Source organism: Eleginops maclovinus, chromosome 24, assembly GCF_036324505.1.
Source record: "Eleginops maclovinus isolate JMC-PN-2008 ecotype Puerto Natales chromosome 24, JC_Emac_rtc_rv5, whole genome shotgun sequence".
In the NCBI taxonomy this organism is placed as follows: domain Eukaryota; kingdom Metazoa; phylum Chordata; class Actinopteri; order Perciformes; family Eleginopidae; genus Eleginops; species Eleginops maclovinus.
In genome coordinates this window covers 9,897,484-9,908,671 of record NC_086372.1, presented here as the reverse complement: position 1 = coordinate 9,908,671, position 11,188 = coordinate 9,897,484, and the positions used below count along the sequence as shown (strand labels likewise).

General features: G+C 42.9%; 2 protein-coding genes across 4 annotated transcripts in view; one reads left to right on the top strand and one right to left on the bottom strand.

Moving 5' to 3' along the window:
• Window positions 1–1,144: 1,144 nt before the first annotated feature.
• Window positions 1,145–5,101, top strand: orc4 (origin recognition complex, subunit 4). Of its 2 annotated transcripts, none has more exons than XM_063877437.1 (14): window positions 1,145–1,263; window positions 2,018–2,091; window positions 2,171–2,247; window positions 2,633–2,723; window positions 2,869–2,944; window positions 3,087–3,172; window positions 3,249–3,297; window positions 3,367–3,518; window positions 3,613–3,789; window positions 3,868–3,954; window positions 4,091–4,199; window positions 4,280–4,375; window positions 4,522–4,589; window positions 4,700–5,101. In XM_063877437.1, the coding sequence occupies exons 2-14, from the start codon at window positions 2,035–2,037 to the stop codon at window positions 4,880–4,882; spliced, it is 1,308 nt and encodes a 435-aa protein (XP_063733507.1). In that variant the 5' UTR covers window positions 1,145–1,263; window positions 2,018–2,034; the 3' UTR covers window positions 4,883–5,101. The 2 variants fall into 2 exon arrangements, with proteins under 2 accessions (XP_063733507.1, XP_063733508.1); XM_063877438.1 differs by lacking the exon at window positions 1,145–1,263 and adding an exon at window positions 1,281–1,416 and having other exon boundaries at window positions 1,939–2,091.
• A 608-nt stretch (window positions 5,102–5,709) lies between these two features.
• LOC134860794 (activin receptor type-2A-like) overlaps window positions 5,710–11,188 on the bottom strand; it is a 38,257-nt gene continuing 32,778 nt past the window's right edge. For both annotated transcript variants that reach the window (XM_063877604.1, XM_063877605.1), the window contains one exon: window positions 5,710–11,094. In XM_063877604.1, coding sequence (XP_063733674.1) covers window positions 10,900–11,094 — 195 coding nt within the window. In that variant the 3' untranslated portion in view covers window positions 5,710–10,899. The remainder of the gene's footprint in view (window positions 11,095–11,188) is intronic.

Genomic DNA, 11,188 nt, shown 5'->3' with positions numbered 1-11,188 from the left:
TTGCAAACATTGTACAGGTATTATGTCATAAATCAGGAGTATTGTGTGAGCCAATTAGCTGCATATTTCTGTAATGTTAATGAATAATTAGAATCATTCTCAGGTATCATTTAAAAACCTGTTTCACCTCTAGCAATTGATCAACCTTAATGAATTGACTCTACAATATGAAAAAATACAGAAACCATACAATATATAATATAATACACCTTTAGCAGACCAGAAAATATGCAACACAGTGAAGCAAACACAGATGCAAAACATATAAACGCTCAGAAATAGAGGGCGTTCAGTGAAGTAAAAAAAAGAGATGCATTTCAGAGTGAAAATGCTTGAATTGTGTCTGAAGGTCAGACCCGAGGAGACGCTAAATTAATTCGGTGTATGGCTGCTGTAAAAGGAGCGCTTCATGTATTTTTAAGGGCAAACACAGGGCTGAATGTGTGAGCGGAGCGCCGTATTTTAGCATAATGTGACAGGCTAAATGTGAGCTGAGACTGGGGGACGATTTGTGAGATGTCTGGTGGTTTATTGTGCTTTTTTCATCAGTCAACCGAAAGCCACAGGACGCCTTTAAGTATCTCCAGAGCTTTCTCATGATTGTGAGCGAGTCAAAGATGTAATGCAGCCACTGAAAAATCCCTCACAATCAGAACAGTTCTGTCAATTATGGCTTTGCAGGTTTTAAATAATGCATTGTGTAATCAGTCAGCATATTATTAAATGCAATATATCACATATCAATTTTTTAGAAGAAACCAGATGCTTTCTAAAATGCAGTTGTTTTAAATTTCATCTGGATGTTGTTTGTCTTAAGAAAGTAAAGATAGGATATATTTGAACAACAAACCTGGGACTTATTTAATACATATGCTTACATTTTGAAATATGTTTGATGGTCAGCTGCCATATTTTAAGCTATGGTTATTTTTAATGTGCTTTAAGAGAAATGAAATGTTATATTCTAAGAAAAATAGACTGCTAATGAAGACTATCATTGGGTATTTTAGAGGGTTGAAAATAAAGAAATCCTACTTGAAACAATAATACTTTATTATCAATAACACAAGCAAACTGCGAAAAAATGCTATTTGCATAAATATTATTGTAAGATCGTTTATGTGAAGAAGTAGAAGAGAAAGAGTTCTACTCTCAGCCAATCAGAGCCGGAGAATCCGTCAAAGCCGGAAGTCGTCACTGCTGGCAAGGCAGTGTTCCCGCGAAGATTGAGAACTCTCAGAAGGTGAATTACTGTTGATCAAGGTATGTCTCTTCATTAATGGACATGCATGCATTGCTAGATCAACTAAGGTTTATATAAGTGCTTAACAAAGTAGTCCAACTAGTTGAGACAGCGCGTGCTGCTGCTAGAGAGCTCGGGGACGGCGTGGAGAGACACTACACCAAACTCCATTCGTAAATTATGACAGACTAGTTCCTCCTTGTGTATTGCAAATATCAACAGATCTAAAATGCTAAATGCCATCATTATCAAACAGCTACGAGTCACTCTGTTATTCGGCATACAAATCATCCACTTATTTCAATGGAGTTGTTTATATTGTAAAGATTCAGACTGTAGTGTACACATTTGTGAAGTAGGTTGTATATTCGAATATGTTTCTAGTTGCATTAACTATAAGCCGAATTAAATGATGATGATTTATTGTAGACTTATGTTTCAACATTGGTGTCACACACAGTGAGACCATAGTATTGATCAATAACGGACTGGAGTTGGGCGTAAAAAGGGTCGTATTGAAATGTTAGTGGAAACTATAACACATGTTGCACTGCTAGTGAGGAAATAGTTAACTGCACAAAGTAACGCCAGGGCAGAGGGAGCCATTGTAAAATAATTACTCCCATATTATGGTTCAGCTTAATGGAATAATACCACGCTAAAGTCGTTTGCATTTTTTGGGATGTCTCATTTAGGAGTGCTGGAAGTCCCTACAGCGCATTTTCACCGCAAATGTCATCATGCATCTTAACCAATGAACTACACATTTTGCAGCTTTTAGTCCCAGCACCATGAGCAAGAGGAAGGCGCGAGATGCTCATTTGCCTGTAGGAGAATGCATTTCACAGGTTTGTGTCGGCCAATCCTCTTCTAACGTGTTTATGGTGGTGTATCTCTGTAATCTATGTTCCTCTCATTTATCTGCAGGTTCAGGAGATTTTAAGGAAGCGGCTTTGCAATCAGCAGCTCCCTGACAGACCGGAGGGAGTGGAGGCTCAACACAAGTATGTTGATTTCAATAAGAGACCAACACTTTTTATCATTTCTAATATGTGTTGCTATTATAAAATGATCAACCTGCCATAGCTTTTATCTGGATAGCTAGAATCCCAGATCATCTGTAAAAAAAGAGATGATGTTGGATTCTGTGACCCAGTTGAGTCTTACCAAGCTAACAGCACTGTCCCAGTTCAAAAGTGGGAAAAGCTCCATTTCCCAGCTGACTTGAACACAACACGAGTGGATTTCTTCCTTTTACACTGGTTAGATGAGGCTGTGTCTACAGGTGGAAAGAAAATGAGATAGCACTTACTGTCTTTGACATGCATCTTTTTTTTCTACTACCAAAGAAGCATTGTGGGCATCGTAGTTAAGACACTGTATTTTCAGACACCTCCTGGAGCTGCTGAAGCGCACGGCCGTCCACGGGGAGAGTAACTCGGTGCTGATCGTCGGCCCCAGAGGAGCAGGAAAAACAATGGTGAGCCTCTTTAGCCAGAACACAAGCCTGAAATGGGCTTAAGGGTAAAAAAAAATGGCAGAGAAGAAGATGAATTGTGTTGGAAGTGTGTTCAAGTCCTGGGAGGGTTGTTTTGTGTCATGGCGTTTGTGTTTTGTGTCTGCAGCTGCTGAAGTGTGTGCTGAGAGACCTGCTAATGGAAAAAGAAGCACAGAAAAATCTGCTGCAGGTTCACCTCAATGGTACAGACTCTGATACCTCAGCCAACATAATGTTATGAATGTCTAAGGATGTAAATATGTGGGACACTTGTCATTTCTGGATAGCCTTTTCTTTGTATTCGCTCATAATGTCTCTGATACGCGTCTCGCCTGTTTGCTGAAGGTCTCCTGCAGACCGACGACAGAATAGCGCTTCAAGAAATGACGCGGCAACTCCACCTGGAAAACGTCGTCGGGGACAAAGTGTTTGTAAGTATCTGGATAGTTTTATCCATATTTAGTCATTAATGAGTTGCTCCAAACACCTGCTTCTGTTTAATTCCAGGGAAGTTTTGCAGAGAATCTGAATTTCTTGCTGGAGGCATTGAAGAAAGGTAAGAAAATGCGACACTGATAATGCACCATGTTGAAGCGCATACTTAAGGCCACCTTCGTCCGTGCAGGGGATCGCAGCAGCAGCCGCCCGGTGCTGTTCGTCCTGGATGAGTTCGACCTGTTCGCCCACCACAAGAACCAGACGCTGCTCTACAACCTGTTCGACGTCTCGCAGTCTGCACAGGCTCCCGTCGCTGTGGTCGGCGTTACCTGCAGACTGGTGAGCCTCACTTCGTCCCCCTCACCTCACAGGATCATACTGGTGGTTTGATTTTGAAAGTTAAGACCTACTGTGGTGGTGCATTTCCATCCAGGATGTTCTGGAGCTGCTGGAGAAGCGGGTGAAGTCACGGTTTTCTCACCGTCAAATCCACGTCCTGAGCAACCCCACCTTTAGACAGTACCTGGAGCGGGTCCAAACACAACTCAGCCTGCAGCCTGGCGACTTGCCCGACGACAAGTTCGCTCAGCACTGGAACGTCAGCATCAAGGTGGAGCAGGGGACCAGACGTGTTGAATCAAAATGTATGGATCAGGTGCTAAAACTACTGTGTGTTCCCGTTATTCAGACTCTGTGTGAAGACAAATCAGTGGAGGAGGCTTTACAGAGGCACTACAACTCCAGCAAGGACTTCCGGTCCAACCACATGCTGCTGGTAAAACACACTAACATTACTCTTTACATGTGAGATAGTGATTGTATGTTCTGAACCCCATTCTGCATCGTACTAACTTGTCTTCATGTGAACCCTTAATTTGAATCGTTACAATCTACACCTGTTTTATTTGCAGATGTTGTGCCTGAGTCGTGTGTCTGTAGCCAAACCTGCCATCAAGCCTGCAGACCTTCTGGAGGCCAGCAGGATGTGTTTCATCGACGCCGAAGCCAATATGCTCCACGGTTAAAAAACTAATCACAAAATGCGGTCTTTCACACGTAAACGTTCCAATAGGGTCACACTTTTGTTTTTCTGTCTTCAGGTCTGTCTATTTTGGAGTTGTGTCTGATCATCGCCATGAAACACCTCAACGACCTCTACGAGGGAGAGCCGTTCAATCTGCAAATGGTCCACAACGGTACATAAATCCTTCATCTGGTTTTGTAAAAAGAAGTACACTTGATGGAGTTGACAATAGATTAGTACATCTAAACACTTCTGCAACGTAAGAGAGCTGTTCTCAATTGGCAAGGACAATCTGAATGTAAATGATCCTTTCTTCAGAGTTTAAGAAGTTCCTGCAGAGGAAGTCGAACTCCATGTACAACTTTGAGCAGCCTGTCATCATGAAGGTCAGAATAAACACACTCTAAGTCCTAGAGAAACAGTCAATATCAATGTGTTTGTATACAGAAAGGACTTCTTTAAAGCCTGTTATTCACCCACTCTTCCTCAACCTCAGGCCTTCGAGCACCTGCAGCAGCTGGAGATGATCCGGCCGGTGGACAGCTCCACAGCCAAGACTCAGAGGGAGTACCAGCTGATGAGACTCATGCTGGACCACACTCAGGTCATGGAGGCCCTGCAGAAATACCCACAATGCCCCACTGACGTCAAGCAGTGGGCCATGTCGGCGTTCGGCTAGGACTCTAAATCCATTTGGACTCTCTTATCGAATGGAAACGAGCACTGCAGCTCAAACTAAGGACCAACATTAAAACTGTCTACTGTTTCAAACTGTTATTCATGTTATGCTGTATTTTCTAATTCACTGAAAATTAAAACAATAAACCACATCTCTCTAGATTTGGTAATGAAATGGATATTAGTTTTGAAATAAATAAATGTGTTGAGTAAAACAAGACTTCAGTTTTCTAATTTGACCATATTTTAGCTTGAATTTCACCTTAAACCAGGAGGAACTCCCTGCTGGTGTCTGCACCTCACCAGCTGAATGCTGCCATCTAGTGGCGGACCTCTGAAACAGCAGGAAGGACACAGACCCTCACTAGAGGAAGACCGCAGTAAGGACACAGACCCTAATTAGAGGAAGACCGCAGTAATCTGGCCTGAATCTACGATGTGCTTCTAAGGAGACATTTGATATTCATGTAAGGGTACAATCATGATGGAAAATGCAGTGATTTTCTTTTTATATCCTGGAGAAAACACGCTGCACGTACTGTACATATATCCCATTAACGGGTCTACTTATAACACAGGTACCAGAACATTTGTAGGACTTTGTAGAATGAAACTGGCTCTGGGTTGTCCACCTTAAGTCCTACAAAGGAGGTGAACAGTACATTAAAGAGTTATTACTCACTTAAATGAATTTGCATGACAGTGTCGTTATAATAATTGCCTTACCAACTGACTGATCGTCTTGCTCCAGGACAACTATATGAAGAACTAACACTTCACACTGGCTTCAAAACTTACTGTTGGTAAGACAAAAGAAACACATCGCAGTCACAATCTAAAAACACATTTATTTACATCACGTGGATCACTTCAGCTGATAAAAACCATTAGCCCAGAGTCGCAGCGCTGATCAGGGATCAATTTAATCTCCTCTGAAAGGGAATTCTCTCTGATCCCTCCCATGACCCTTCACAGGGAGCTCTGAGGTGGTGGGATGGGAAAACCCCCTTTCTCCTTCCAGTTTGAAACTCCAGCTGTTGATTTCACATCTTTTTGTCTGTAACCTACAATGTAAAGTCACATGACTCAGGAGTAAGAAAACCCATCTTCACATCCCACTTATTCATCAGTATTCTACAACCAGAAACCCAGTGGGCGTCTATATCACAAGAGGGTGTGTTGGCAGATCCTGGATCAGCACTGCGACTCGAGGGCTTTGAGAAACGAGGGGGTCAAAAACATTTGTGGTGTTTTTGAGGGGGATTTTTTTGTAGAAATTTCCGGCCTGGCAACCAGACTCATCTTACTGCAAAGACAGTCATAGCGGCGAGGTCATTGGAGTTCAATGTTTCCTCTAAAATTCTTACCAACAGTGGGAAAAGGAGGAGATTGAGATGCTGGAATGAAATACCCGTAGTGGGTGATTGCATTATCACACATGGAGTATTGCAACTGATTTTTAAGAGCTTTGGGGATTCTTCAAAATGCAACCGGCAGGGGACCCGAGTAGGCTCCTGGAGGAACGCCATGGGCTCCATGATCGTCATTAGCTGTTTGTTTTTACTGCCAAGGAACCCTTAAGTGCTTTCTTGGATGCCTTACAAAGTACTCCAATGAGCCTCTAGCTTTTAGCTTACACAAAGCTCAACTTAAAGTCACTTCTTTTCGCATAAAGGAACTTTTAATGCAGCCGGGCCATGACCCGCTGCGGAGTCAAAACACAAGGAAAATATAAATGAATGTAGAGGAAACACTGAAGTTCAACACACACTTATAAAGATTCAGCTCAGAGTAAATAGTTGATACAGGTATTTATGTTCTCATGTCTGTACAGATCCTAGACTGCTTAAAGTAGTGGGGGCAACAAGACACAAATGTTTCACTGGTAGTTTATATGCACAGCAATGTGAGGTGCTGGGCTAGAGAAAGTCGAGATAGAAAAACGTAAACCCTGCATGCTAAGGAAACCCATTCATACACCTTTAAAGGACAACGTTCAGCCCATGGTTGCACTCGCATCATTTTGCTAAAATAGTCTGAGAAGGAGCCCAATTATTTGATTTGTCCGACAGAAAAGAGTCTGATTGCCTGAATCATCTAAAGAAATGCACATTTCCTCAATAATTTAAGTATATGAATGTGCGTTAAATAACATTCAAAAGGCTGTGGACTAATAACACAATCAGGGAAATGAGCAAACAACCTCAAAGCAAGGTTACCTGTCTTTCAACACGCATGTGTGCATGATGCCCCTTTCTTTCTTAATAAATACCAGTGTGTGGAAGAAGTCCACAAACCGCTTCATTTTACATCTCCTTTTCGACCTAAAGAAAGCACACGGTTTGCCATCACTGTTCCTTTCCTTTCTGATTGGACTGCAGGTTCATTAGTCACTAGAGCAGGTACTCAATCAAATCTGCAGGTAATTGTTAAACCACTGAAGTGTATGAATGGATCTCCTAATGTGTTGGTTTTACTAGTTTCTACGGCGACAGGGCACAATCACACGAGCCAAAGCCGAAGCCCTCTAAAGTTACACCGGGCCGGGCTCAATCCACCACAGTACACACAATACTGGAATCCAGGAGTCTGAAGAACATTCATTCTCGGTCGCTTGTCCATAGAAAGAAGAACGTTTGACAGTTTATATCTTTTCTTTTTGACTTGATGAAAGTATTTCCTGAATTACAACTGAACACCCACCCACAACCACCCCCCCAAACATCAACCAGAAAGGGTGCCAAGTCTTACAACTGTAGTTGCACCTTAACTCCGATCCCCAAAACCTCAGGCCTGTAAATTAAAAAATAAATACAACATATCAATATGCAAGGATTTAAAAAAGAAAACAAATTAAAATGCTACAAGTTAATTCTGTGTGTGTGTGTGTGTGTGTGTGTGTGTGTGTGTGTGTGTGTGTGTGTGTGTATTGAAGTCACTCCTGCAGCGGGTCCTACAGCACTGTAGGGTAATTTGCGGCACTGGTTGCATATAACTTGCTAGAACTTAGAAAAGCATAGTACTGAATCCCTGAATGGTGTTTGTTGGTTTGGGTCGGTTTCTCAAGCGCAGTTTAAACTCAAGCTTTGTTTGAACACTGGAGATGTTCCACCTTCTACCTACAGTACTGGGACGTGTGGTTTTGCTGTGGCGGGAGGTTAGTAGACTCTACCAGCCACTTTGGCAGAACTGACCAACAATGGGAGGCTGTGACCTGTAATACTGGTGAGTAACTTTTACCCCTTTGGACACAAATCTGGAGTGAAACGGTAACACTGGAGTCCCTTCCTCTGTTTGTGCTTGCATGTCCTTTTTAATGAGGACAGGTTTTACAATGCATCGAGGTGAAGATTAAACTTCTTGGCCTTATTAATCTTCTGTAATTCAACTCAAACATATGGAAAGAAAGGGGGATTCACACCTCAAAATAAGCCCTCAAACTGGAACTTTCTACCCGAGGAACGTGGTTATGATTTTGGTTTATTTGCCACACTTCCTACCCCAAAGAAATCCCTGCGAGTGAGGTAGAGCTGCTGGGGTCTGCAGAGCTGATCCTTCCTGACTCTAAGCTTCATGAGGATCTCAGACACAGACTGTTCTCATTAGCAGGTCATTAAAAAACAGCGGCAACAAAAGGAAGCAATATTGATGCAAATATCGTGCTACAGTGGGCAAAAACAGGATGGCTTTAACTTCCTTCAGGTTTGCTGTGTTGTTGCAATATGTTTCTCATGATAATCAATCTCATCTTTTGACTTGTTTGCTTAGCTCTTATTTGCTCAATCACTACAGTATGGCGTTTGCTTGAAACGATAAGATCAAGAAAGCATCATTATGAATCGCCCTGAATGTGAAACGGTTTGGTAGTTCCCGTGCGTTTTAGTACTCCACCTGAATTTAAACTGTGTCCTGTGAAACCGTCCCAAAGCTTGAGGAGAGACTGCAGGTCACCAGTGTTCAATGTCCCTCAGAAGAAATAAAGACTCAAAAATGTCACTGTTGCTCGCACAACTGTGACAGATACATCCATTTTGCCTGACATCTACAAGAGTAACTAATATGGATACTTAGAAATGGCACCAGGATGAAAAGAGAGAAAGAGATTCCCCGTCTCGACTCGTCTGACTGCAGTTAGCCGTGCGATCGTTTGGTTTAACACGATTGAAAACAGTTCATTTTAGCCCTGTGTGGGGAGAGTTAACTGCACCTAACTGGCAGTTCAAGTCTAGTAATTATCAACTACTTGTTTTGTGAAATCTGTTCATGTCTTACTCTTAAAACTGACATAAAACCAGCTGTCCATCCAGCTAGTTTAGGGAAACAGCCAGTGAGAGAGACAGCATCAACACGGAGAAAATAAAAAGAGCTTTTTTGGCTTGCTTGTCGAGACAGAGGACAAAGGGGCAACGCATAAGTGTTTGGGTAACATCTGACAAACTTTGAAATCTTACAGTTCCTTGTGTGGGATTAGTGTCAATTAAATTGGGACTGGTAATAAAGACACACTTTTGAGGCGTGAAAGCATGGCTAAACAAGTAGATGAGCCAAGAGAGAGGACGTGGAAGAATCAGGGGGGGAGGTATAGGTGAGGAGGATGTGAGTACCAAAGATTCCTGAGGTGTATCAAAAGAGAGCAGAAACTCTTGACAGTGATCCAAGAGGAAAAAAAGATGATGTGTGCAATCAAATCCAAAGCAAGCTGGCTCAGCTAAATACAGGTTGAATCCAAATCAGGGCTGGGTACCCCTTCACTTCAAAATGTGATACCTCTCCTAAAATAAACATGTCGGATGAGTTTTTCATGTTAATCTGCATTTTCTAAAGATTGAACGTGATCAAATAAAGAGGAGAAGATGCGCACGTGTTCTACCTTCTGATTTGAGCGGTTACTTAATATCAAAGGTATCATTAGTTGGTACCCAGCGCCAATCCAGAGAGATACAAACACATCCAGACTGCCAAAGTCAGGTCGTCAGCGACAGGTATTATTACTCCGTAGACAGTTGACACGGCAAACCAAAAAAACCCCACTTTAAACGGCAACTTTACCACGGGATGGGGGTGTCCTTTTCTTTTTCCCATTATCAGAAGAATACAAAAAAAGCAGAACGGTGTTTTTTCAGTCAAAGTGGAGCAAACCTCATCGTGAGAAAGGGGAGGAAAAGGGGAGAAACACTTGGTGTGTATGGCCGTGTGTATTGAGGTTTTGCTGACTACACTACCCAAAAGTGAGGCTGACAGCAGATTCATGAAGGTGGTGAAGTGTGACCGTGAATAGGGAGAGGGTTCAATTTAAACTGTGTCCGTCTGAACTGAGGTATACCTGGTTGAAGGAGGTTTATGGTTTTTATCGTTGTAATGCTTGAGAATGGACCCCCCTCCCCCCTCCCCCTTTAAAATAAGCTCGATTACCAAGTTGTCTGGGTCCATAATACACTATGTACAGCAGCATTACACTATAAACATTCAGAAGCCGTTGCTTATTGGCAGAACGATAGTCGTTTCTTCAGAGAAACGCACAGGAGAAAACAGCAGATGCATCCAGAGCCGGGTTTTCTTTTTTTCTTTTTTTACACTAAAATGCACCGAGAGTTCTGTGAAACCCCCCCGCCGGTTCTTCTCTCTCCGTAGAAAACCCAGCAGAATGGGGCGCCCTCCTATGTGTGTGTACGTATATAAAAACAATACATGGTAAAAGTGTTTGTCGAGTGTCGTCGTCCCAGCGTGTTCCGGTGACGCCGTTTGTCGTTATATCCTGAATCGATTGCTCGGAGATGAGAGAGTTTCAACCGGTAAAATGTTGTAAATCCTCAGGCACACATATCAAAATGAGGTGGATATCAACTCATGTGGTGAGGTGGGCGCAAGGTGTTTCCTGAGCGCGAGTAGCGGCCCGCACTTAAAGGAAAAACGATAAAAACGGAGAAAGGAAAGAACAGAAAAACATTACGCCAACCAGCCAGGGTTGGCTGCTCTTCCCCTCGTGTTGATCCTTATTTCTTCACGTCGGTCGGACGATCATAAGCTGGACTCCTTGGGCGGGAGGTCCACGTTGGTCACCATGGTGACAACAGTGACGATCTCCTCGGGGCCGATGATGGGCGCCTGGCGCTGCATCTGACCGATGCGCTCCTCTACGCAGCCGGCCGACAGGCGAGCCTCCGCCTCGTGGTCCCAGCAGTCCTCGATGGTCTCACAGAGCATGGCCAGGCCCTGAGAGAGAGAGGAGACATTCACGTTACTGCAAAACCTAAACAATTTGCCTTAAAATCTAACTTAAGGAATTTGGAAAATAGAGAGCAGCATG

Bases quoted from the DNA above. Each gene is read 5' to 3' on its own strand.
- orc4 (XM_063877437.1), top strand. From the start codon at position 2,035: ATGAGCAAGAGGAAGGCGCGAGATGCTCATTTGCCTGTAGGAGAATGC. The intron at 2,248-2,632 runs GTATGTTGATTT...CTGTATTTTCAG, and splicing joins GGAGTGGAGGCTCAACACAA to ACACCTCCTGGAGCTGCTGA. The intron at 2,724-2,868 runs GTGAGCCTCTTT...TTGTGTCTGCAG, and splicing joins GAGGAGCAGGAAAAACAATG to CTGCTGAAGTGTGTGCTGAG.